The 27478-nt window shown below is 37.5% G+C and overlaps 1 protein-coding gene across 2 annotated transcripts in view; it reads right to left on the bottom strand.

The window, feature by feature from the left end:
- LOC149839583 (protein TONNEAU 1a-like) overlaps positions 1–27478 on the bottom strand; it is a 94085-nt gene that overhangs the window by 33295 nt on the left and 33312 nt on the right. For both annotated transcript variants that reach the window (XR_016431336.1, XM_090002651.1), the window contains exons 3-4: positions 2100–2188; positions 1279–1401 (exon numbers count right to left, since the gene is read on the bottom strand). Coding sequence is in view for 1 of the 2 variants with exons in the window: in XM_090002651.1 (XP_089858777.1) it covers positions 1279–1401; positions 2100–2188 (212 nt within the window). In the remaining variant the exon portion in view is untranslated. The remainder of the gene's footprint in view (positions 1–1278; positions 1402–2099; positions 2189–27478) is intronic.

Raw genomic sequence — 27478 nt, 5'->3', positions numbered from 1 at the left:
ACGTAGGACTACCTCTTCTTGATAATTTTAATTAATTAAAATTTATTTATTTTATTTAATATAATATTCTAAGAATATTCCAAAGGGTGTCGCCCCCCTCTGGAAGACTCCATGGAGTAGAGTTCTACCCCAGGTAGAACTCTACCACATCCAAATTTAAATTTTAAGTTGATTTTAAAGTTTTAAATTGGTTATATATGGATTTCGAATCCATATCTGGATCCAAGATCCAAATCCATATGAACCCTACTTGGACCAGATCCTAGTCAATATGGATCCTAGACTGGGTCCAGATCCAGTCTGATCTAATCTAGAAAAAGGCAAAAATAGAGGCAAGTTATTTTTGAAAAAATGCGATTTTCAAACCAAACGTAACCCGATTTAAAAAAAAAAAATGTTACCAACGTGCTCAATATTACAAGGCACATCTAACGGTGTATATACCTGATTTTTGCCTTTGAATTTCACCTAAATTTCACTTAAATTTAAAGGTTAAAAACGAAAAATTTCTCAAAATCATAATTAACTCGTTTAGGTCTTGTCAGTAGGCTATGGGCCATGCCCAGACGCAACTGACATCACCTATATTTTAATATAATTTCCCAAAAAATTTACTATTTTAATTGAATATATAATTAAAAATTCATATTTTTTGAATTTAAAATCATGGAAAAATACACGATATTACAGTTTTTCATGAATTCTAATGTCATTAATTAATATTTTTATGCTGCACTCGAAAATCTTAATTGATTGATTTTGTAGTTTCTTTTATTTGGGCTTGGTCTTCATAGTTATTCATGTCATATAATGGATACTAGTTTAGTTTCTCAATTTCTTATCACTAAATGTAGCTTAATCGTTGCATATCTTAATGCTATTTGACTTATCTTCTTTCTTTCTATTTATATGACAAAAATTAACCATTTCTATACAAGTATAGAAGTTAACAAAATCTGGCCAAGTCACTGAGCTGGCCAGGCTAAGTCCTTGTCAAACCCAAAAAAATTGAGCCTGAATCAATGGGTTTGCAAACACTAACTATTAGTTCTATAGAAATTCTACAAGCTTTGGGCATACACAATCATTACATTAAGTATAATTATAGGAGAAAAACATGATCATGCAATTACTTATTTTGTTCAAATAGTACAGATAACCATCAAAATGACAATCAAATGCTTCAACCTATTAAAGCCACAGCTTTCCTATTTGCATAATCACAAGAAAACTAGCGAAAAAGATAACAAGCTGGGAATAGAAAGTGCAAAACAAAACCTCATGCTTTAAAAACCCATCAAGAACATCCAAAAGCAAAGGACCACTTTCCCCATTCCTTGAATCAAGTTCACTCCTGCTACCAAACTTGTCCCCCAATTCAGCCTTCCAGAAGTCCTTTGGCTGAAAGAGGAAGTAGCAACCAAGAAACAATAAATGTAGAGTAATGCCCATAATCACAAATGTTCTCAGGAATTTGTCAGCAAGGAAAAATCTCAGGAGATTTAAAATTTCTTACCTATAAAATCCCATACAATATTGGTGTGTCAAAAAGAAAGTTCCAAATGAATATGTAGTAAAATATTGGTAAACATTATAAATAGAAACTAATAAGTAGGATGGATAAGATATTAGTATATTAGCAATATGCCAATAGGGAACAGTTCCATATTGTCAAGGACATGGAGGTAGCCCTCCCCACTTCCTTATTTAAGAGGCCTGCCCCCACCTTGTTTCTCATTGATTATGGTGTTGTTCTCGTGGGGGTACCAACATGAACAATACCTTTTAAATATTAACTTAATATTCTTTTTAGTTTGAGAGAGTTTTGAAAGTGAGCTGAAGTAAAGAAATGCCCTCTTATGAAAAAAAAAAATTCAAATATGTACATGCCATTTAAAAATTACAATAAATTTGTGACACATTAAAAGAGGTGAAGATTTGAAAAATTCGCAATGCTATTGAGAATATCAAGTTTTGTAAACTTATTGCAATAATATCATGATAAAATATCAGCAATATTGACAATGGCAATACCCAAAAAAGGATAAAGTCCAAGTTACACATCCCAAAGTTAAGGAGGAGAAATCTCATGAACTCACCAAATTACATTCTGGCAAATAGACTTTCAATGTGTGACTTAGCTGAGCCCACTCCAAGTATTCACAAATCAATGCCGTTAACAGCTTTCCTGCATGTAAATAAAACATGCTTAGCCTACTAGATAAGAAAAGCAAATACCACTCATCCAGAAACCATAATGCAACACAACATAAAAATGACAGCATAAATATTTGATGTATACAAATATACAGGCATCACAGTGCCTCAAATTACAGATGATGATTGCTAAGTTTCACCTGTGGTCATCAAGATGATACAGCACAATTATGAAAAGAAGAGCTTCCACGACACCTTTAATAAATTGTGAGCACAGTTTTAAAAGGGAATAAAAGAAATCACAAACCCAAAAGACATTCTATTCCTAACAGTTAGACTTGACCCGCATAGCTTATGGTTCAAGTTGGATAAAAAACTTAGACCCATTTAAACATGGGCAGAAAAACTTAAGTCCTAAATCTATTTGTACCCAACCAGCTCTGATACTTGAGTTAGCTGATTCTTTATTATGTGTGCCTAGACTAATCCTCTGAACAAGGATTAAGTCCATGATTGATAACCTACCCAATTGGTATACTAAATAAACCAAAACAGAATTATTTATAGACTTTGTCACAGCTGTTGTAACCTAAACCATCATAGAACTGACATGATTCATGTTCCAACCAAACCCAACCTGTTTTGTTAAAAGCTTGACCAAATAGCTACCCAAATTTTGTAGAAATACCATACATTATGATAAAGTACTAAAAAAGATGAAACCTAACATGATTGTAAACAAAGAACATTCAAGTCCACAAAGGGACAATACCAATGTTGTAAGTATTGTACCATATCATACGATACGTATCATTACTATGGGGTGTTCCGTTACGATACACTTGTATCTAGGGGTGGGCAACGGGCCGAGTTACCCGATGGGTCAAGCTGACCCGGCCCGCCATGGGCCGGGTTTGGGTCAAGGTTTTAGGCTCGGGCACGTTAGCTACCGGGCCGAAACCCGGCCTGTTATATACGTGGGCAAGGTCTAGGTCGGCCCGCGGGCTACCGGGCCGGCCCAACGGGCCTAAGTTATTTATTAATTTGTAATAATATAAAATAAAAAAATTAATTGATTGCAGATTAACTTGGTAACTATTATTATTTACCTAATTAGTTACATTAATTTTATGAAAACTAGAACGATAATTAGTTGGGTACATGGAAACTTATTAATTATTTATTATTTACCTAATTAGTTACACTAATTAGTTGGGTTTCCGCTTCACATTGGACCAATGGGCTCAGTCATGGTGTGCTCTTCAAACCTAAAACCGTTAGGAACCGGCCCAAAGCCTGGCCCATTAGTAAATGGGCTGGGCAATCTTCGGGTTGGGCCGCACTTAAAGCCTGGCAGACCGAGCTCTAAACGAGCCCGAGTACTGCTGGGCCAGCCCGATGCCCACCCCTACTCGTATCTTGATACGGGTGTGTATTGTACGATGCGCTCCCGTATCTTACGATATGTCCTTGTATCTTATGATACACTACGATATGGGGCATATCTTAAGATATGCTATAAATGCAGTTTAAATGCACTTATTTCAATTTTTTTCGAAAACATATAAGGCCCCTTGGGGCTAGTTCATATTCATCCCTAAAGAGCTTAAGAGTAATTTAGAGAGATTTTTTTCCAAAAAAAAAAAGATGATGATGATACTCAATGATTGACGTTATCTAATTCATTTTTTATTGAAATTTAAAAAAAAATAGTTATGTAAAATTTTTAAGCATTAAAAAACATTGTGTTTTTTTTGTTTATGTAAACACACATTATTATGAATCTTGTGACTTATTAGCTTAGATTCATTATTTAATATGCATATTATTTTATATTTTGCATTTTTTGTGAGATTGCCATTTATAGCATATTATCTTGATTATTTAATGTTCGATGTCTTGTGCATGTCATTCATAGCACATAATTGTTTTGATATGTAATATTATAGTTTTATCTTATGCAATCCATCATTGTTTGATGATGTCTTATGTAGCTTATAGAGACATAAATGCTTTATATGTGATTTTATGGTTGTATTTTGTGAAATTCATCATTGTTTCATGTGTTATGATTTTTTAGAATTTTTTCAATTTTTTCTTATTTTTTGAATTTTTTGAATTTTTGAAACATTTTTATTAAAACTTTGGGCCAGACTTATATGGGTTACGATACAATACAAGCTTGGACAATACAAAGAGTAAGTCAATGGCAATCACAACACAAGAAGTGCATATAATGGCCACTAAGGGAAATCACAAAAACATAAAAAATAGGATACTTATTAATGTTAAAATGCTTAAGAAAAAGCATTAACAACAAATGGGGGCTTTAACCCCTTTATATAGGCTACATGGGTCACCATATAGCCGTTGGGGAGATCCCAACAACTATATGGAGAATGACCAAAAAGTCCTTGTGACAAATAACAAGGACTTAAAAAAGGAATAGAAAAAAAGATAGGTCTGCCCCTAATGGGCAGTACTTATTATGTACGTAAAATGACTAAAATGCCCCTACATGGGCAAAACCTATTACAACACAAAACCAGTTAAATATATGTATGCATATATACATACAAACATATATCAATATATCCAATATATTTTAACATTTTCCCTCAAACTTACGGGTGTGATTACCGAAAGTTTGCCAAGAAGAGAATAAAAACGAGGTGAAGGCAAGGCCTTAGTAAAGAAATCTGCCGGGTAACATTCAGAAATAACATAAGGCAACTCAACTATCCCTTTTCAGTATTCTTCTTTGACAGCGACAGTTCATCTCTCTCTCTCTCTCTCTCTCTCTCTCTCTCTCTCTCTCTCTTTCCATTGAGGGTGTTTCTTATCTCAATCAGCACGTTAATCCGGCAGTCTCGCTATACTTTAAGGACTTATATTCTGCTTCGTTAACTGCGGAGGGTGTCTTTGGTAATATCCTAGTTGGCTCAATTCAGCCAGAGCAAGCCAGATCTATGCAAAGAAGGTTCTCTGAAGATGAGATTTTTTCGGCCATTAAGGATCTGTCGGGTTAGAAAGCGCCTGGCATTGACGGGTTTCATGTCGACTTTTTTAGAATCTTTTGTGACTGTGTTAAATCAGACGTGGTGAGTATGTTTGATGAGTTTCATCGTAACTCCAGACTGCCTTATCATTTGCATGTTGCTATTATTTCGCTCATTCCGAAAGATGATGAGGCCAATGATATTTCTCGTTTCCGACTAATCTCAGTTATGAGTGCTCTCTATCGGATGTTTGCCAAAGTTTTGGCGAATAGGCTGAAATCGGTGGCTAACCAGATTTTTTCAGACTCTCAGTTCGCCTTTATCCGTAATAGGAGGGTCCATCACTCGTTCATCATGGCGTCCGAGGTGGTCCATTCCATACAGCATAGCGGTCAACCTTACTTTGTCCTTAAATTAGACTTTCATAAAGCTTTAGACTTTGTGCATTGGCCATTCTTATTTCAAATGTTAGCAAATTTCGGTATTGGTCATCGTTTTTCTGGTTGGGTGAGAGAGCTGGTCTCAAATGCCCAGGCCATGTTAAATATCAATGGTATTAGAGGAGACTGGTTCAAGCTAGGGCGGGGTTTGCGGCAAGGGTGCACCCTATCACCTTTGTTGTTCAATGCAGTTGCTGAGGGTCTTGTGGTCTTGCTTAAGCGGGCTGTGTAATAAAATGGTGGTCTTCAAAAAATGCACAAATAACTCACAAACAAGTGTCTATTGGAGACACTACAAGCATGACCCTTGAAAGGGTATAAAGGGAAGAACACTTGAAAAATAAATAATACTTTATTCATGAACAAAATGCTTAAGAAGCATAGTTCTTTACATTGAAGGGGTTCACCCCTATATATCCAAAAAAAAATGGGAGAGAGAGGAGAGCTCATTTTGAGCTCTCCAAAAAGAGACGTTGGATTCCAACGTCTCTTAATATAGCTGTTGGACTACAGTCCAACAGCATTTATTATTATAGCTGTTGGACTATAGTCCAACAGCATTTATTATAGCTGTTGGACTACAGTCCAACAGCTACTTGTATAGTCCAGTTCCAACAGGAACTTGACTGGATCAAAATATCTAGTTTTTATTGAACTAGATGCTAAAAAAGAAAATAAAAAATAGAAAAAGAAAATAATAAAAGAAAATATAATAATATTAAATAATATATATATATATATATTGCAGTTTACATTTTAACACTCCCCTTCAAACTTACGGTACAATGAGCGAAAGTTTGTCTAAGAGGAAGTGAAATCTGGGAGCAGCGAGAGGCTTGGTGAAGAAATCTGCTAATTGATATTCTGATGTAACATATGGCAGATCAATGGTTCCATGTAAGTATTCCTCTCTGACATAGTGACAGTCCATCTCAATGTGTTTAGTGCGCTCATGGAATGTCCGGTTGCTTGCAATGTAGATCGCACTTTTGTTGTCACAACACATCTTTGAAGCTTGCGTTGCTTTAGCTCCCATATCCGCTAGCAATCGTTTGAGCCAAACAACCTCCATAGTGGTGGTTGCCATGGCTCTGTATTCAGCTTCGGTGGAGGAAAGAGAGACTTTCTGTTGCTTCTTGCACCTCCACGAAATTAAGGTTTCACCTAGGAACACACAAAAACCAGTAGTTGAGTGTCTATTATTGGGATCACCTCCCCAGTCAGCATCAGTATATGCAATTAAATTTAATGAAGATGAAGCAGACAAGAAGAGTCCTCGTGAAAGAGAGGATTTTAAGTATCTAATAATACGCAAAATCGCTCCCATGTGCACGGAGGTGGGAGCATGCTGAAACTGACTGACTGTATGAACCGCATGAGTTATATCTGGCCTAGTAATGGAAAGATAAGAAAGAGCTCCAACAAGTTGTCTATAAGGAGTAGGATCATCAAGAAGTTCTCCATCATCAATTTTCATTTTAACATTGACAACTTCTGAAGTGTCTATTTTCTTATCATCTGTAATTCCAGACCTGGAAACGATATCAAGAGCAAATTTAGATTGAGATATCAAATACCCCCGAGGGGAATAAGCAACTTCAATGCCTAAAAAATATCTTAATAAACCTAAGTCAGTCATTTCAAAGTGAGTTTTAAGAAGAGATTTGATATTTGCAACTCCCTGTTTGTCGCCTCCGGTGATGATCATATCGTCCACATAGAGAAGAAGAATAATGATGCCTGCATCAGATTTCTTAACAAACAAAGCAGTGTCAGTTAAACAAGGTTGAAAACCAATATCAAGCATAACATGACTAAATCGGTCATACCAGGCTTTTGGAGCCTGTTTAAGACCATAAAGAGCTTTTTCTAGACGAAGAGCTTTACCCTTAGGGATACTAATACCAGGTGGGGCTTCCATGTATACTTCTTCAACGAGATTCCCATTCAGGAAAGCATTTTTGACATCTAATTGAAAGATAGGCCATGTTCTAATAGAGGCCAAGGCTATTAAAGTTCTAACAGTGGTCATACGGGCCACAGGAGCAAATGTTTCTTCATAATCAATGTCATACTCTTGGGCATATCCTTTTGCTACTAAACGGGCCTTATATCTTTCCAGGGTCCCATCACTTTTGATTTTGACTTTGTATACCCACCTACAACCTATAGGTTTCTTACCCGGAGGAATATCTTGTATCGTCCAAGTATTGGCCTTTTCTAGTGCATCCAATTCTATTTTCATGGCTTCTATCCATTGTATATGATTTTTTGCTTGAGAATAGGATGATGGTTCAACATATGATTGTATTAATGTAATGGCGGCCCTATACGTGGGTGAAAAAGATTCATAAGACACAAATTTTTCTGGAGGTTTAGAGATTCTAGACGTTCTTCTAGGTGAGACTTCAGAGTATTTTTGTAATGCACATGGAAGATTTTGCTCTCTACGTCTTGAATATTGTAGACTAACATCCCTATGGATTTGCTCTTTATTATCATCATTTTCAACAACAATAGGACTTTGATCATTGTCAAGGTCACATCCAACATCACATTCATTGGATTTTGAAGTTGGATCAATTAAAAACGAGTATTCAGTGACATCCTTGGATTTTTCAAATTCAAAGAAGCTTTCTTTTTCCAAAAAAGATACATTTCTTGACACATATAATTTGTCATTTTGAAAATCGAAACACCTGTAGCCTTTTTTATTATCAGCATATCCTAAAAAGGCACATGGGATTGCACGAGGAGAGAGTTTATCATTTCTGTTGGTGAAAACAAAACATTTGCATCCAAAGACTCTTAATCTAGAATAATCTGGAGTTAAATTAACAAGCTTTTCTATTGGAGTTGTATTCTTTAATGAGGAAGATGGCATCCTATTAATGAGGTAGGTGGCAGTTAGGACCGCTTCAGCCCAAAAACTTTTTGGAACTTGATTTGCAATTAGCAATGTCCTAGTAGTTTCCATAATGTGCCGATGTTTGCGTTCGGCTAGGCCATTCTGTTGTGGAGTGTGTGGACATGATCTTTGATGTGTAATACCATGTAAATTAAGATAGTCTTTGAATTCGTTGGACATAAATTCTCCCCCTGAATCAGTGCGAAAAACAGAAATATCATTTTGAAACTTATTTTTAACCATTTTATGAAATATTTGGAAGTTAGCAAAGACATCAGATTTATGTTTAAGAAAATAAATCCAAGTATGTCTAGAAAAGTCATCAACAAAAATGACATAATATGTATAACCACCTTTGGAAATAACTGGTGCGGGGCCCCAAACATCCGAATGTATTAACTCAAGTGGTCGTGAGGAAACAAAAGTTCTACTAAGAAATGGTAACCTTTTCATTTTGCCAAGAATGCAGTCTTTACAAGAAAAATTTTCAGAATTACAAAATTTTTCCAAACTTGGAAAATATTGAATTTTAGACATATGAGGATGGCCAAGCCTTTTGTGCCATAAATCCAATTCTAATTTCTGAATATTATAACAAAATGCATTCTTGGGTAATTCCAAAAAGTCCATGTAATAAAGTCCTCCTTCTCTATGGCCTTCCCCAATCAGCTTCCCTGACTGGCGATCCTGTACTCAACAACCATGAGAAGAGAAGGAGATATTACATCCATAATCAGATATTTGCGAGACAGATAAGAGATTCAAATTAAGTTTAGGGATATATCTAACTTCTGGGATAAAAAATCTTTTGGATTTTTGAAGATTTTCAAAACATCCTATTCTTTTTACTTCGAGAGATGTGCCATCGGCTGTAAAAACCTTTGACACACTTGAGTTATTTTTAAGACATTCGGATAGACTATTAACATTTGGGGTCATATGAAAAGAAGCACCAGAATCTAAAAGCCAAGGAAAGTTACCTGGACCGGAGAAAGATGCAATTGCCGCTCCAGTTGAGGCTTCGGTTGAGGAGGATACCCCTTTGAGAAGAGGTTGAAGGATTTCCATCAGTTGAGCCATAGACACAGGTGCATCTTGATCTTTTGACTCAGATTCAACAGATGCAACTCTTTTTTCTTCTCTTCATTTTAACTTTGGACATTGAGGCCTATAGTGCCCCGGTTCATGACAATGATGACAAATAACTTTTCTTTTATCAAAGTCGCCGTTTTGCCTTCCAAAATGAGGCGGCTTGTAAGTACGAGTATGATTCCCCGGTCTAGATACAGCTAAAACGGAGTCATCATCAACTTTTGGAGTACTTTTTCTAAGTCTATTTTCCTCCATAGTGAGCTCTTCTATAGTATCAACAATAGAAGGAATTTTTCCACGATGTAAAAGGGCTGATTTGGTGGATTCAAACTCCGGCCTTAGACCATTCACAAATTGATAGAAATGTTCCATATCGAGTTGCTTTTGGCGAAGCTCGATGTCTTCGGCACAATGCCATTTGGGCTCAAGAAGAGCCAACTCTTCCCAAAGTTCGGACAACTCATTATAATATTCTCGAATAGTTTTATCTTTTTGAGTCATTGTCCGAACTTTATCTTGTAAATTGCATACATGTGCAATATCTTTAAGGGAATACATGTTTTTGAGGTATTCCCAAGCCTTATCGGCATGCTCAAACTTAGCTAGACTAGAGCATTTTTTAATGTCAATGCTATTGATGAGCCATGACATAATTTTTGCATGCCCTATCCTCCATTCTTTCCATTTCTTTTCATAAGTGGCTAACGCCTTACTCTTCTCTTCTTCCGTTAGAGGAACCTCTTTATCACCCTCTTTCTTGGTAAGAGATAGTTTAGGTTCCAAATCGGAACCATCCACTATACCCCATAAACCTTTTCCCCAAATGTGGTGCTTCATAATCGAAGCCCACATTACATAGTTAGTATCATTTAGCTTCATAGGAATGATGGTGATCTTATCATTGTCATCCATCTTTTACAAGGGTAAGAGAGGAATAAATAGGAGGAGAGAGAGAGAAAAATAAAAAGAAAAGAAAAAGAGTAGACAAAGGAATAAGAGAGGATACAAAACCAAATTTTTTTGTAGCACAAGTTCGCCTTTCTTCAAACAAATCTTCTTGAGCCAAGAACAAGGTGATGAAACACCTTTTGTAAATGTGGCACGGAAATCGAGGCGGAAGCACTTCAAGATCTAAGGATTTCGTAGCTCTGATACCATGTAATAAAATGGTGGTCTTCAAAAAATGCACAAATAACTCACAAACAAGTGTCTATTGGAGACACTACAAGCATGACCCTTGAAAGGGTATAAAGGGAAGAACACTTGAAAAATAAATAATACTTTATTCATGAACAAAATGCTTAAGAAGCATAGTTCTTTACATTGAAGGGGTTCACCCCTATATATCCAAAAAAAAATGGGAGAGAGAGGAGAGCTCATTTTGAGCTCTCCAAAAAGAGACGTTGGATTCCAACGTCTCTTAATATAGCTGTTGGACTACAGTCCAACAACATTTATTATTATAGCTGTTGGACTATAGTCCAACAGCATTTATTATAGCTGTTGGACTACAGTCCAACAGCTACTTGCATAGTCAAGTTCCAACAGGAACTTGACTGGATCAAAATATCTAGTTTCTATTGAACTAGATGCTAAAAAAGAAAATAAAAAATAGAAAAATAAAATAATAAAAGAAAATATAATAATATTAAATAATATATATATATTGCAGTTTACATTTTAACAGGCTGTTGTATCGGGTTTCATTGATCCTTTGCAGGTTTCCGACGTCCCGGGTCATATTCTTACTTATGCTGATGATATGATCATTTTTTGTCGTGCAAATGTTCAACAGATGCTTAGGTTCAAGCTTATCATTCAGTTCTTTCTCTCCATGTCCGGGCTTTCTCTAAATGAGACCAAATGCTCTATTACCATGTTCAATGTTAATGCCAATATGCTTGCAGCTGGAAAGAGAATTTTTAATTGCACTACTTCTGACTTGCCTATTATATACCTTGGCTTGCCGTTACAAGTGAAGCCCCTCTCTTCAGTGGCTTGGGCTCCGACACTTCAAAAAGTGAAGCGCAAATTGCTTTCGTGGCAGTCGTCTTATCTCTCTAGCGCTGGACGTCTAACCTTAGTCAGACATGTTCTTTCAACTATTCCAGAATTTTTCATGTCTCTGTTTGTGATGCCTGTGGGAGTAGAGAAGCAGCTGACGCGCTTGCTGGCAGACTTTCTATGGTCTGGGTGTAAACTCAAAGGTAAGCGTCACTTGATTGGTTGGCGTTCGGTGGTACTACCTCGGCGTATGGGTGGTTTAGGCATTCCGGTGCCCAGACTGCGAAGCATTGTTCTTGTCGCCAAACAATGTTGGTTGGCCCACCAACCGGATAACCCTTGTACTAGTTTTCTTCTTGCTAAATATGGGGATCCAACTCTTATTCCGGTTTGTTTGGGAACCCGAGGTTTGGCACTCTCGCACTTGCGTAAATCGTGGTTGAGGGCTTTAGCCTGCTTTAGAGACCATTTTGAGGTCTCCGGAAATTTTGGTCAGTGGTTGCAGTGGGCGTTGGCACCAAGCGGAGAGTTTCTCACCAAAAAAGTCTATAGATCGATGCTACCGCCAGGGGCTGATTGGTTGCCCGAGGATGTGCTTTGGGCGAAGGGTCCTTCCCCCCGTTCTCGAGTCCTGACTTGGTTAATTTTGCACGATAGGATCCAGACCCACAGTAATTTAAAAAAGCGGGGCATTCAACTCCCGAGTTGGTGCGTGCTTTGTCAAGCTGCAGAAGAATCTACGTTTCACTTGTTCTGGTCTTGCCCAATATTTATGGAAATCTTTAGCAGGACCTGGAGGCATCCTGAAGTATTTGTTAAGGAGGAGTCCTTTGCGCTAGATCTGATCTTGGGGCCGGTTTGTATTAGGCGCAGCAAGAGGTGGAGGTTCATCTGGCGGACGTGGTTGCTTACTTCTTGGAGGTTTGTTTGGATGGCGCGAAACGATGCTCATTTTCGTCATATTCGAGTTAACATTCAAAACCTGGTGCATAAAATCTTGGTAGATGTTTATGCGATCTTGCGTATGCATCTTAGTGATCTTCCACTCCCTCCTGCTGATGCTACCTATCCTTTGTCGCAATCTGGGCAAACAGCTCCGGCGTGAGCCCATTTTATCTGTCTAATGTTCTTTTCTCTTGTGCTTTCTTTATTTGTTTTGGCTTTTGTTCTTGTTCAGTTCATGGGTTCAACATTTTGTTGATCTTCATGAGTGGTAATGTTGAATTACTTTCGGCTCTCTCTCTCTCTCTCTCTATATATATATATATATATATATATATATATGGTTGGTACGTTCGTGGAAGGTGTGGTTGTATTACAGACCCTTTCTTGCTCCAGGTCAGACCAGGAGAATCCGCCCCAACCCAGAATTTGCCCCAGCCTAGGACCCACCCAGCTAGAATTGAGATGTCCCCCTTTTCCCAAGACTCTCCAGAGAAACCCTCCCACCCCAGAGTCCTATCCAGGCTGGGACTCTGGTGGGGTGTCTCCTCTAGACTCCCATCTAGGGTGGGATTGTGTTTGTAAATTTACTTTCTTGCCCCTTGTAAAGTCTATATATAGATGTACTAGCTTAGCTATTTTCTTAATGAAGTATTTTGATCCCTGAGGTATTCTTCATTTACCTTATTTCATAATTCTTGTTCCTTAGAAGGATAGCCCTTTCTCCCTCTACTCTTCCATATTTTTCCTCAGCAGTAGCCCACCCAGAGGGATTGATATTCTCCCTTTGTCCCGCTATTGGCCCTATCTGAAGCAGATCCTAGCCAAATCGAGAACGGATTTGTCTTTTTCCCGAGGCCAAATTTGTAGAAATTGTCCCTCCCTAGGGGTCGGGTTTCTAATAGTGGTATCAGAGCAGGTTCGTCTCGGGACCTCAAAAACGTCTCTCAACTCCTGTAGCAAGGGCCCAAGCCCTTCATGTATCCAATTGTTTGATTCAGCAGCAGTCATAGGTGATTTGCACCAACCGCGGTTACCTGCGTTTGAATCTTCCCTCTGAGCGTTCTAAGGAGAACTCATCGGCATTTGCACTCGGGTATCAGATTCTTCAATTCCCAAACTTCTAAATTATATTTTGAATCGTTAGAATATGTTATCTAGTTATTCTGGTTCGTCTTAAGTCATGCCACATTTTGCATGTCCTTAGGAAGGATCAGTACAAGTCTATATTCCTGTATGGTTTTCGAAAATTCATCTTTAGTTTGAAAGACCTAAAAATCTCCAAAAAATCACCATAATTAGCCTTACCTATCCTAAATTGAACCCAATTTACATATCAGAAAAATCATACTTTGATCTATAGATATCGTTGTTTTACCAAAACTTATCAGATTCAGTGTTTGGATCCTGCAGACCTAACATTTTTTAACTTTAAAAACTTCCCTAGGCTTGATCCTAGATCCATAAATCCAGAAATTTTTACCCTAGGAACGTACATCTGTTAGCTTTCAAACCCAATTTATAGATCCCAAAAATTTGTCTGGCTCGCTGAGATCTGGTTCAATCTTTGGAACCTATCCTGACCTAACCCAAAAATAAATTAATCTCAACCTTAGAAAACCTGTGAAAATCCCAAAAAAAAAATATTTTTATATATCTGATACCCCAGACCAGACGACCAAACCTAGAGCCCCCCTTAAACCCTAGCCTACCCCTTTGCACCACCCGAACTTCCAACCAACACTTGACTTGGAGGGTGCAGTCAAGATATATTAATTGTAGTGCAAGATAGACGATGCCTTGCGAGATTTGGCGAAGTGGTTGCAAATCCGCTAAGCGAAGAAAAATCATGGATCTAGACTAGATCATTTATGTTGCAGATCTTTCATCGTTCTTCGTGGAACCATGTGAAGATTGTCATAAACTGGATCTCGTTCTCTATGATACCAATCTTGCATTATTCTTTGAAGAAGCATGAATAACCATGCAAGCACCCCAACTGATCAAGCAGATGCCTCTACAACAATGGAACTCTTCTGATCTAAAATTGTGCCAAATGTTCAAGGGAATATTGTCTGGTGTGGTCATCAACCCTACCTCACTCAGAAGAAATTATGATCATTAAAGACATGTACAAGCCCACAATGAATCTGAATTTTTGTTGCAAGCGTTCTATGCCACCAAATGCCCTTGCCCTGTTCACAAGGGCATAAGGAAGGTGGTGGAAACCCAAATTTGTGTGAGCCTTGGCTACGGGAACGCAGGTGTTGCATGACTGCATCTCTATCTCGAGGTTGAAGATAGCTACTAGACACCAAAATGGACGCGGGTGTTGCATGACTGCATCTCCATCTCCATCTCGAGCCTTTTATTATATTTTACATGGACATTAATTAATAAAGTATGTTTATTCGTGCATGAGTTTTTTTAGCATGTTTTCTTCATGTATGATATGTCCCTTGTGGGATTTTTGCATTCATCCTTGTGGGATTTTTGCATTCATCCTTTTATAAGATTTATGAATGCATTTTAAATGTGTTTTTTAAAAGATTATTAAAAATATTTGAGTGCTCTCCTGTTGGCTTTTAGTGGCCTTTGGGATTGAGGCATTTGTGCCTTGTGGTTATGATATTTCTTGTCTTATGACCCTTTAGCTTATTTTAAGTGTTTTTAGTTGCCAGCTATTTCATACACCCAACACAAGTAAACTCCAGATACAAACATGTTGGGCATTTCAATCCACATATTGACAAGACTTTATTGCTTCATATCATATTTATGTATTGCCTTACATAGGGATTTATGTATTATGCTTTTTGCATCCTTTCTCATTAATAAAACATGTTTTTATAATTCTATTCTTTGTGTGCCCTTGTATGGGTTTTGTGAGTATGACCTTTGTGGTTCCCGTGGGTAACTTCTTTGCGAGTTCCTTCTTGTGATTGTTCATTGTAAACCTTTTGGTGGACATTGTTGGGGATATATGTAGACTATCACTCCTTTGCATACTTTGTTGAGTGTGCTCTTAAGTGGCTTTCTATGCTTAACTACTTTATCTTGTTATATGGTTGCATTTATTGCATAGTGTTACTTGACTTGATTTGACTCTTATTCCCATTGTCCTTTTTGGCTTAGTCCATCACTCTTCTTTCGATACATCCATTATTATTTGATTGACCTTATCGACATGAGTTGTATGCACTTTTGTGTTGTGGAGTCAAAGTTAGTTGTTGAGGTGAGTTATGTGTGCACCTTTGTCTTCTTCTCACTAGATTGCCAATGTTTTGGCTCTGACTAATAGTTGATTGACCTCTGGTTCTATGAGTGAGTAGTATCACTCAATTGTTTTGTGCATTTCGGTGTTGTGGAACCAGAGTTAGTTGTTGAGGTGAGTTATGTGTGCACCTCTGTCTTCTTATCAGTATAGACTTTTGGCATTAATTGATAGTTGATTGACCTCTGGTGTATCACTCAATTACTTATTTAGCCTTTATTGTTTATTAGATGATCGTATCAATTTTTGTTAGTGATGGCTTTATTGTTATTTGTTTGTGACCATTTTTTTGTCCTTATGAATTAAATCTCATATTATTGTAAAATTTATTTCTTTTATTTGGATTTTGTTTTCAAATCTTCCTACTTATTGACATTAGTTTGTCTTCATTATATTATATTTGCCTTTTTTGCTTTCTCCACTCTTCTCTCTTATTTGAGTGTCCTTTTTTGTTGGATAAGAGATTTTTGTTTATCAGTTTTACAACCATGGTTGTGGTGAGTTATGTACAAGGTTGCCAGACTAGGAAGTGGAAGCGGGAAATGCTACGGGAGGCAGAAGCGAGAAGCGATGCATTTTAAAATGTATAGGAAGCAGGAAGAGAAGAATAAAAAAAGAAATATAAGAATTGAATGAGAATCAAAATGAAACACAAATAAAAACTAAAATAAATTTGGCTAATATTAAATTAAATGATTTTTTAGTGTAAGAATTCAATTTTTAACAAAATTTAAAAATGATGACTACCAATTTAGAGAAAGCACATGGATGTTAGTGAGAAGAGTGAGAGAAAACACATAAAAACATGAAAAGTTGAGTAAGAGAACATATAAAAAGAATTGAGAAGCAGGTGGAAAGCATAGGAGAAGTGTGGGGGAATCAAGGTTTTCGTCAAGTTTCGGAAGTGAGGAGTATCGCACTTTCAAAGCGAGTTTCCGAGAAACGAGCTTCCCACCTATCTAAGAAGCTTCCGATAACTCGGGTTATGTGCACTCGTTGTAGCTGATGTTATTGTTAAAATATGAATGTTTAATATATACATATATAATGCCCACCAAGGGCATTTTGGTCACTTCACTATATGTAACTAAGTTAGGAATAGGTTAGGTAAATAGTTTTTATTTTTTTAATAAATGTAATTTAGGTTTAGTGTTAGGGGGCTCTATGAGAATTAACCCATAGAGACGTTGGATAGCTCCCAACGACTACAAATATAGCCGTTGGGATCCCAACGTCTCTATGGGAGCTCCCAAGGCACCCTCTATGCGTATAAATAGGGACATAATGTCCCCATTTATTTTCAAGCTTCTCACTAAGCTTTTGACAATAAAGAATATTTTTACGTTTTGTTGCAAGCCCTAGTTGGCTTATTGTGTTATCCTTAAAGTGGATTTGTGGTTGTATTGTGTGTTTGTATGCCCTTTGTTTATTTTTTTTCGCACATTTCATTACATGGTATCAGAGCTATAGGGCTCTTGATCTTGAGGAAAGTATTTGTGTTCGTGAAGAAGCATCCAAAAGTGTTTGTGAGATCGTAAGTGGTCATACTCTTCTACATCTCTCTCCTTCTCTTTCTCTATTATTCAAATGGGGCATGAACAAAAGATTGATCTTTCCTTCAAACTCAATAGTACTAACTACATGATGTGGGCCTCCGCTATGGAGAACAACCTCAAAAGAAATAAGCTTTGGGGATACATGATGGGCACGATTCTCAAACCTCAACTCAAACTCACCAAACTTAAAAGGAGGTCAAGAAAAGGCCCTTGAAAGAGATGCTCGATCAAAGGCCATTGAAGAACATCAATCAAGAATAGAAGATTGGGAGATTAATCATGCTAAGATCCTTGCATGGTTGAGGAATAATGTAGAAATGAAAATTTATGCTAATATTGCCAAAATTTAGAAAGGCAAATGAAGCTTGGTTGTTTATGAAAGGCATGTACACTCAAAAAGATCTTGCAAGACAATATTACTTGCAAGAGAAAATTAAAACAACCAAGCAAGAGGACATGAGTGTTCGTGATTTCTTTAGTGCATTATTGTGAACACCCCAAATTTTTCAAAATTTTGCAAATATTTCCTTTTTGCCCTTGGCCCCATTTTTCTGAGGAAACTGAGTCAATTTCAATCTAAATTTCAGTTATTCTTCGGATTTACTGGAATCAAAATCCATTTTTTGTATCTAACTCAATTTCGGATTCGGATCCAGTGTTAAATCCAAAATTTGAGCCTCGTTATCCGAATTTTACATTAAATTTACAGAAATGCCGAAAATAATTTCTAAAAGGGCTCAGACAGTCGATCCGGTATCCATTTGGATCCACTGTCTCATATTTCTCAACTCGAGGTCCAAAAACTCGAATATCTCTGCAAATTCTGGATTCAAACCCGTTGTTTGAGAAAATTTCAAAAAAAAAAAAACTTTCTCAAAAAACTCCTCTTTTTGTAAAATATTCCTCCAAAAAAATACAAAAATTTACTTTTAGATCTTGCCTAGATTTTAGGATTTTATTCCCAAAATAAAAAAATTAGAAAAAAATACAACGAAAAAGAACAAATATTTTAAAATTTAAAGAAAATTTCAAAAAGGTAAGTTTAAAAACCTTTTTTTAAAAGAAAAACCTTTTTTTAAAAAAACGCATTTTTTTGGAAAATCAGGGAATCCGGCCCTCTCTCTATCTCACCCTCTCTCTGTCTCGCTCTTTTCTCTCCATCTCGGGTTCTCTCTCATGGTCTCACCTTCTGGAGTCTTCCCCATCGCCAACGGCCTCGCACGATTCCATCTCCCGCTCTCTTCCACACGCCTCACCTCCTTCGCCCGATCTTCCCCTCCTTCCTCAAACCATCGATCCCTAACCACTTCCACTTCCAGACCCTCCTCCACCCTCCGATCAATGGCCCCAGACCCTCATCCACCGATCTCCAACCGTATCACACCTTCCGGAGCCATCTTTCCCCTCTTTAAAAGGGCGCAAGAGGAAAACCCTAGGCATCGCATCTCCACCATCGGACCCCCTCAGACATCCATCTTCGACCTCATCCGCCTTCTGCCTCTCATCGGCTCTCCTTCCTCTAAGTCCTCTCTCGGTTCTTCCCATCGATCGAAGAAAAACCTGTAGGATAGTGAAACAAGCCTACTCTTTTCCTGGTCGACCGAAGGAGTCTTTCATCTTCAACCTCCAGAAGAACCTCCCCCGATCAATCAAGGGTAGTAGTTTCTCTGCATCTATCTAGCAATCCAAACCGGTAAGTCCCTCTCTATTTTCCTGCTTCTATTTTCTTTCCCTTATACCTTCACGCCATTTCTTCCTCCCTTTTTTTTCTGTTCTTTCCTGTTATATATTTTCTTAAGTTTTCCCCCGCGTAAAGGGTCTCACGTATGATGCCTACCTGCAGATTGCAGTATTGGTTCATACCGAGCAATATCAACAGGAATTCCAGATTCCAACATTTTTTTTTTATTTCCTCTTTGATCTTCAATTTCTTGCCTATATCTTGACCTCTGCTATTCCTGTTTATATTTTGATATTTCTTCGAATGTTTGATTTCTGGCCTTCATTGATCGTCTTTCAATGGTGATTATCTGTTTATGCATATATGTTCTGTTTTCATTCCTCTCTTGAGTTCACGAAAATCAATCATATTGATTCCATTGTATACTAAATTTAGTAGCAGATGTAAATTTGATGAAGCCACCATTGACAAGGTATTAATTGTGTAATTGAAGGCCTGAATAAACAGAATTTTTTTTTTGCCATTCATGTTTGGTGGCCTCCGGATCACAAATCGGATATAATGCATCTGTTCTTCAAGTTTTGTGTGTGTTACGGTCATTCTCTTTACTCTCACCACTCGGATATGTATCAGTTGTGGTTGCACAACAACCATATCATTACAGTTTAGCACATCACCAGTCACAATGGTGACTAATTCTGATAATATTTGAGGAAATTGATTCACCGTTCGTCGATACTGAGAGTAGTAATCCATAACCCTGCTGCATGTTGGTCATCAGTCAAATGGTTGACATCGAAGGTCTAAACAAAGCCTTTATGTTGGTTCAACCTGATGACATTCACGAACAGACGTTGCGGTTAGGATATTAACAGAACGTTCATTATCTGGTATTCATTTGAATCTCCCGAGTTCATTGTCTTTTTATTTTAGGGAATTGGTTATGTTATCACATTCGAGGTCTTCAATTGAAATACATGTCAAAAAAAAATTTTTTGGTTCAATACCTGCAATCACATACTCTTTGAATTTCCTTCTGGTTTTCTTTTCCTGTTCGAATTACTGCACTGGATCATTTGGATGGTTATCGGCAATAGCTCAATTTACGTTGTGGTCTTGTGCTGAACTGACCATTCCCGCAAGCTGGAATCAACTCTTTCAAACCTCAGATTTCTTTTTTTTTTCCTTAAATGCTTTACTGTGCTCATCAATGAAGACTGCAGTTTACAAAGTTCTGAATCGCAAGGATCATAAAAGAAGTTACTCTGCTGATTGCAGAGGCCAATCCACTATGTTGAACTATGCTTGACCTGCAAATATGTGGGCCTGGGTTCCAGATAAACCCCAGGGTCTAGAGTGTTGTCTCTTTCTTTTCCATGTTTTTCATATGCACTGGAGGTCCTGAGTTTGCTGAGGGACGGCTTCTCTGAGGTCGGTTTTCCTTTTGTGTGTTTCTTTTCAAATCTTAAATGATAAGGCTTGAGGTTCGACCAATGAAGTGTCGAAAACACATTTGCACCATACTGTATATCATGGTCACTATCTTATATGATGCTCATTTTTGCTCTTATATATGTCGGGTTTTCCAAATCAAGATATATATACTGTAATAAAGGAAAAAGACTTAATCAGTCTTTTGTGGTTATTTAGATGAATTTTTGATGAAACATGGTCATACCGTTGATAGAGGTTATTCTTGATCACCCTGCTAATACTACTGGACAAGGGTCGGAGGTCCTGGTGGCTCAAAGAAGGCAGTTAAGGCTATCTACAGCATTTCTACATACTGTTGCTTTTGCTGGATTGAGGTTATTATCTCTGGTGAACTTACATGACAGACAATTCCCATTAAATGTGGGAGTCAGAGCTCTGTATTTAAACTTCTGTTTGTTTCAAAATGTTGAGTGTTACCCGTATGCTAACACCACATCTCACTATGCATCGATGGAAGGGTTCACAAGTATACCATTGTGTAATACTGGCACCCAGCTGCACTCACGTGTTTATCTCACTCAGTTGCACCCTTGCCACCCGTCACTATCATTGTGCTTGCATTATACATATCTGCTGTCATACCATTCCACACAGCTTATTTCCATTTCTTTTTTTTTCTCTTTCTTTCTTTCTCTTTCCTCTGCTAAAATTTTCTGTATATATATATATATATATATATATATATATATATATATATATATATATCATGACCACTCGCACCTTCAACACCAACACACAGCTGCTATACCTGTTCTATCCCATGTCACGGCAGCAACACTTTATAACATTTCCTGTTAGCGATGTTGGTTTTGATAGACATCCTTTGCCTGTTGATGACCTCCTACTTATTCTGTTTATATTACCTATGCATTTGTCGCCACCTCACTCAGCAGCATTGCTGAACATCATATGTGAATCCAGCATATCCCTTTTGTAACGACCCCAACTCGTCCACTCGAAAATGCGGAATTTTTTTTTTTTGAAAATATTCCCAGAGACCTGGGGCCTTTACAGTTCCACTCACCGTTGGATAACCACACACCACGATAGAGCTTACACTTATCTTCCAAACCAACATCAAATCATTATTCATTTATTGAAAAACTGATAAACATGTCTAGAGACACTTGCATAATGAATTACTGAAAGTGCAACATCAATTAATAGAACCAAAAAGGAAAACAAAAGTAAAGCCATGATGTCCCTCTAAGATGTATCCAGCAAGTGCGTAACACCCGTGACTTGCCCAAACACCAGTCGCTTCAATGAGTTCTCGCTCCTGTGAAAAACCATAAAAAGGAGGGGTCAGAAATCCAAAGGATTCTGCGTACAGATCCCTCTAATGAAAATAAATGAGCATAAAGAACACAAATACAATTTTATGCAATTCTCCTTAAGGAAAAGCAATTATTACATCTACTCAATCCAACTTAAGCATCCATGCAACATCATTTAAGTATGCATAAACTTTAATCAATAACAGGTATTCACTTTGAGTAAGCAGGGTATTCTACATACATTAAAGAGTAGCCATCACCCATCAACGACATATATCAGGGAAAAGAAACAGACCATGCCTGATCTAATGTATAGCAAAATTATGCATGATATATGTGTAATGTATGAACACCTTATTTTCTTTTATTTAAGTTCATGTTTCCATATGCATGCCCTATTAAATGCATACAATGTTAAGTTCCTCTTTTTAATTCCATCGCCCGCGGATACACCAAACGGGTAAAATCCCCGAGGTCAAGTTAGGTTCCCAGGGTAGCTTAGCACACAATTTATATTTTATTACTGGGTTCCCACTTAGCTCTCGACCGAATCATCTTCGGAACATTAGACCTTCCACATCTAATGTCGGGGACACAAGAGACACCCCACGCCCACAAGTGCCACTTCCTTGGTACCATAACCTCACAGCTGTGACTAACACACCACTCCCGGGTAAAGTGGTGGATTCTCCCTAAAACCGTGACCAGGAGAAGAACCTCAATATCGGGTTCAGGGGCAACAACGCACACGGAGTTTTTGTATCCTCACAGTCTCCCCAAGACCGGATAGCTAAGATTCTCATACTCCAGATGAGATATCTCACAATGTATATTACACTGTTCTTGTTTCATTATATTTTTATTAAAGTCGATTCTTTAAGTTTACAACCCCATATGCAAAAGTAAAGTGAAAACCCGCATCCTCCCTTGCGGGAACCCTTACGGGACTCCAGCCCGTGAGGACAACGGGAACAGTGTAGTAGTGTGCCCTACCAACTTGTGTGGTTTGAGTGATGCTATTAAACATATCATTTTTACATTCTCACTACGTGTACTACCTCCATCACATATGGGTATCCACCAATACATATCTCCTGTGAGTATGTGCACGCGAATAAACCCCGCAATTTCGCATACTTATGTTAAATGAGACATCAATAGTCTAGTAGAAACATGACTATACATTTTACATGCATACTCATAACACTACTCATTCCCATCAAAATGTACATCTATTAAAAACTCATACTCCTGTCAAACCGAACAATATATCACTGAAGAAGAAAAGCAGGAATCATATATTATTTTATTTTATTTTTTTATTTTTTTATAAACAAATCCAGCCCAGCCGACCTTGTCGGCTGGGTCTGACAGCATATGCACAGGCCCGGTCTGGGCCTGTGTATGCTGTCAAGACCTAAACAGCATAAAGAAAATCCCCTTTATGAAATTCTGTATATATATTATTTCTTTTTAATCCTGCGAAACCCAGCCGACCCTATCGGTCGGGCCCAACAGAATACACACAAACCCAGTTTGGGCATGTGTGTGCTGCGAGTAAACAACATCTTACATGTTTAACAACTATTTATGTATATATTTTCCTGTAACATCTGTACCACAAGCCAGCCAAAAGCAAGTCATTCATCACATGGAATAGACTACAGATTTCTCTCTAATTTAACTGTACCATGAAAACATTATTTCGATAATATTCAATCATATGTAAGAAAAATAAAGAAAGCAAGAGTGTGAATGGATAACATGATTTCAAGCCCATCTCAAGCGAAACTCCATCCTGAAAGAACATGAACTGTACATTCAGCCTAGTGTGATCTCAGCCCACGACAACAAGGTAAAAATAAGCAGGCCAATATACACCGTTGAAGTCTTAAACAAAGCACAAGCTGCATTGTGAAAAGGCAATCCAACATAGGTTCATAAACACCCATTACTTGGTGGAACAACTCAGCGTGAACCCGACACGGATGTGTCCCTAATCATATGTAGAGTTCTCCCCCTACTTCCATTTAGACTATTCCAGAATATGCAAGAAGCTACACAGGGTTTTATCCATGGGTCCTAACATAAAAGGAATCCCACTACCGATACCCAGCCCATAGCCCCTTAAGAAAGATTCTTAACGTAAGCCCACAATTCCAGATTTTTCCTTTACAGACAAACAAAAATTATCACTATTGAAAAACATGCACAGGCTGATCAAATTTGTGAAACATACAAAAAAGGAAATCACTAACGTCACATTCGAGTCAAAGATGTCAATGCACTTATCAATGCCAAGCAAGAACATCAGAATACTGAACCTAAAACCCCTTGTTTTTTTTTTTTGCTTTACCTGAGATCCCAGGCCAACACCCAGCCCATTGACTGAGTCGGTTGGGCCTGCCCTGGCCTTGCCACAACCAGCACCTGTACCCAACCAACCGGGTCGGTTGAGTCCCTGCCAAAACTAACACCACGCCCAGCCGACTGCGTCGGCTGGGCCTGTCGCCTACCACCATCAACTAAAGTGATGACCCCAAATCCCCTTTATTTTTATTTTTCAGGGTTTCCATCCTAAGAAAAAACACAAAATCGAACCAGGGTTTCGATTTCTCATCCATTTCCATGAGAGGGGACCCCGTACCTCTTATGGTGGTTTCCGGTGGCCTGAGACGAACGTCGCAGAGGGGTGCAGACTGGTGACACTCCTTCCAACTGCCGTGAAAGGAGATGCTCGAGGGGGCCTTGACGCCTACGGATGGCCGGTACTGGGCTCCTTCCTCCAGCGTGCGCACACACAGCGAAAGAGAGAGAGAGATGAACCAAACGGGGGAAAAGACTCGTTTGGGACCTCCTTTTGAAGAGGAAGGCCCGGCAAAATCGGAGCCCCCTTCCCTCCAGCGGCTGCGTTTCCAGCCTCCGCCCTTTCCTTCCTGCGATTTCGGTTAGGGTTCTCTCTCAGAACCCTAACCCCCTTCCCTTTTTTTTTTGTTCAGATATATCGGGCAACCCTTATCGGGTTGCCCCTTACTCTTATAAGCCCTGTTACACAGGGCTCAGCTCGGGTCCGGACCTGAGACCCGCAAGCCAAATCCCAATGATATGGATCCACAGTTGGATCCAAATGGATCCAACTGGGGATCCCCAGATTAACCTTATAAAAAAAATTTATTTTATTATTTTTATTTCCTTTTTGGTTGACACTATTTATAACTGCTTGCCCCTTTATGGGTCCTAGATCCGAAATGTGGATCTAGGCCCAGATTGCCTATTTTATTTTTTTGAAATATTTTGTAAGATAAACAAAAAATTTAGTAGCAACATTTTTCGGTTTTTACACCCTTTGTTGTTGTAACTGCAACAGTTACATTCATCATCCAACACCTTCATTTCACAGCATCTGTCCCACATTTTTTATCTCAACATATTCACATTTTGTCAAAATAGCATCTTATGTATATACTGAATTAACGTCAGCATGCATTATAAAGTCTCATTGTCTTGAAAGATAATATATCACCTGGTAACTTGGCATCATTATAAAGTCTGCATTTCCAGTTCTATGTTCATCATAGGGTCATCTGATAACACTCAGGCTATCACTGGAAGTTAACACAAGGTACCACAGCCCACCTGCTACACACATCCGTCACCTTCTACAGTCATCTCTGTGTTCCATTTGCCCACTCACTCCTTGTTGCACTTACCTATGATATCTTCTCATAGCTACACCACTGTCATTCCTTAGAAATACATGATATGCATTCTCACAGCATTTTACAGTAGTTCCATAACACTTCATTTTATTCTATCATACCTTTTCTTATTAATACAGAACATCCTATATGCTTTGCAACATACATTCTCTCATCATCATATGTATTCTAGTTCAATATATTCTCCCCTTTTCTTTATGTCTTATCTCCTTACTAACTCTATTTTGCAGGAATTAGGTAGAAAGTGTTATTTTCCCTTCTAATTGAGAAATTGCAATTTCAAATATAGTTCAACTTGTAATAGTTAGAGATTAATGAGAAATTTTCCATTTTCCTGCAATAGATTAGAATGTATGAGCATGTGCATCCTCTGAGATTGTTTTGATTCATGATGTTTTCTCTCTTTTCTTCACAAATGGGAACACGAATGACACGTGCATCATTTTATAAAAAGTGATTAAATCCTAAGTTGATGATTTGCATCAATGGCCATAGTCAAGGTGTGAACAAAACTTAGGATTTTCATCTTTTATGAAATAACAGTGGATCCGCACTGGATCCTTCTCAAAAATCATCATATTTCAAATATTTTTTCCTTTTATCAGGGTTTAAATTAAAATTAACTCAAAACATATATCAATGGTCATAGTCAAGATATATTGAGAGTTAATTTCATCTTAAACTCTATAAAGGCACCAAAAAATGTGTTTTATTCTTCACTTGAATTTAAATACGATTATTATATAATATATCGCTGACCCCAATTGTTTTGGGATGAAGGCGTAGTTGTTGTTGTTGTTGTATTATATAATATATCTTATGACCATAGTCAGAGATATATTATATCTTCAATCTTATTTCAATTCATTTAAAGAATGAAATATGCTTTTTCAAATTCAATTTCAAAATTCTTTAAATTCATTCATCATTTAGGATAGAATTACATCATGTTTTCAAAAAATTTTTTTAAATCCAAGTGATTTCCTTCAAATATCTTCCTCATTTCTCAAACCAATCTTCAATTTCTATTTCAATTCATTCTTCTATCTTATTTCAAAGATTCAAATTTCAATTTCAAAGTCCAATTTGACTTTGAGATTTCAAATTCATTCATTTATTCTAAATTCAATTTCCAATCCAAATCCAATTTCAAAGTTCAATTCAACTTTGAAAATTCAAAAATCATTTTTCTCATTTTTTTATTTCAAAAATCAATTTAACATCTCAGATCAAATTTCAAAGTTCGATTTAAACTTTGAAATTCCTGATTCATCTTCTAAATTTAAACTTCAAAAATCAAACTTATTCTTCATCTCCAAAGTTTCACCTAAAGATTGAGTCTTGGTTCTCAATTCAAAATCAAAGCTTTGAGATTGATTCTGAATCTCAAAATTCGATGTTTCTTAAGTTTTAAATTCAATCTAGGTTTTCAAAACCCAGATCCATCTTCAAAAGTCCCATTTGGACTTTCAAGATCCAATTCTAAAATTAGAACCTTGGATCCAGGTTTTCAAAAAACCCAATCTCCATTTTGGATCTCAGACTTCGGATCCAATTCCATTTAAGATTCCAGAATTCAACTTCACTTTAGATCCCAGACTTCGGATCCAATTCCATTTAGGATTCCAGAATTCAACTTCATTTCGGATCCCAGACTTCAGATCCAATCCCATTTAGGATCCTAGATTTCAGATTCAACTCCATTTTGGATTCCAGACTTCGGATCCAAATCCATTTAGGATGCCAGATTTCAAATCCAAGTCTATCTTGATTTTCAGATTTCATAAACCAATTCCATTTTTCATATCCCATCTAGATCTCTAAAACCCAATTCTATTTTCAAACTCCATTTCTCAAATCCAAATTCCATCCTGATTCCAAAAAACTTCAAATCTGGAATTCAATACCACTTCAAATTTCATCTCCTTTCCTAAA

The sequence above is a fragment of the Nuphar pumila genome, chromosome 4 (assembly GCF_984573655.1).
Source record: "Nuphar pumila chromosome 4, dmNupPumi1.hap1.1, whole genome shotgun sequence".
NCBI lineage: Eukaryota > Viridiplantae > Streptophyta > Magnoliopsida > Nymphaeales > Nymphaeaceae > Nuphar > Nuphar pumila.
This window is presented reverse-complemented; position numbering and strand designations above follow the sequence as displayed.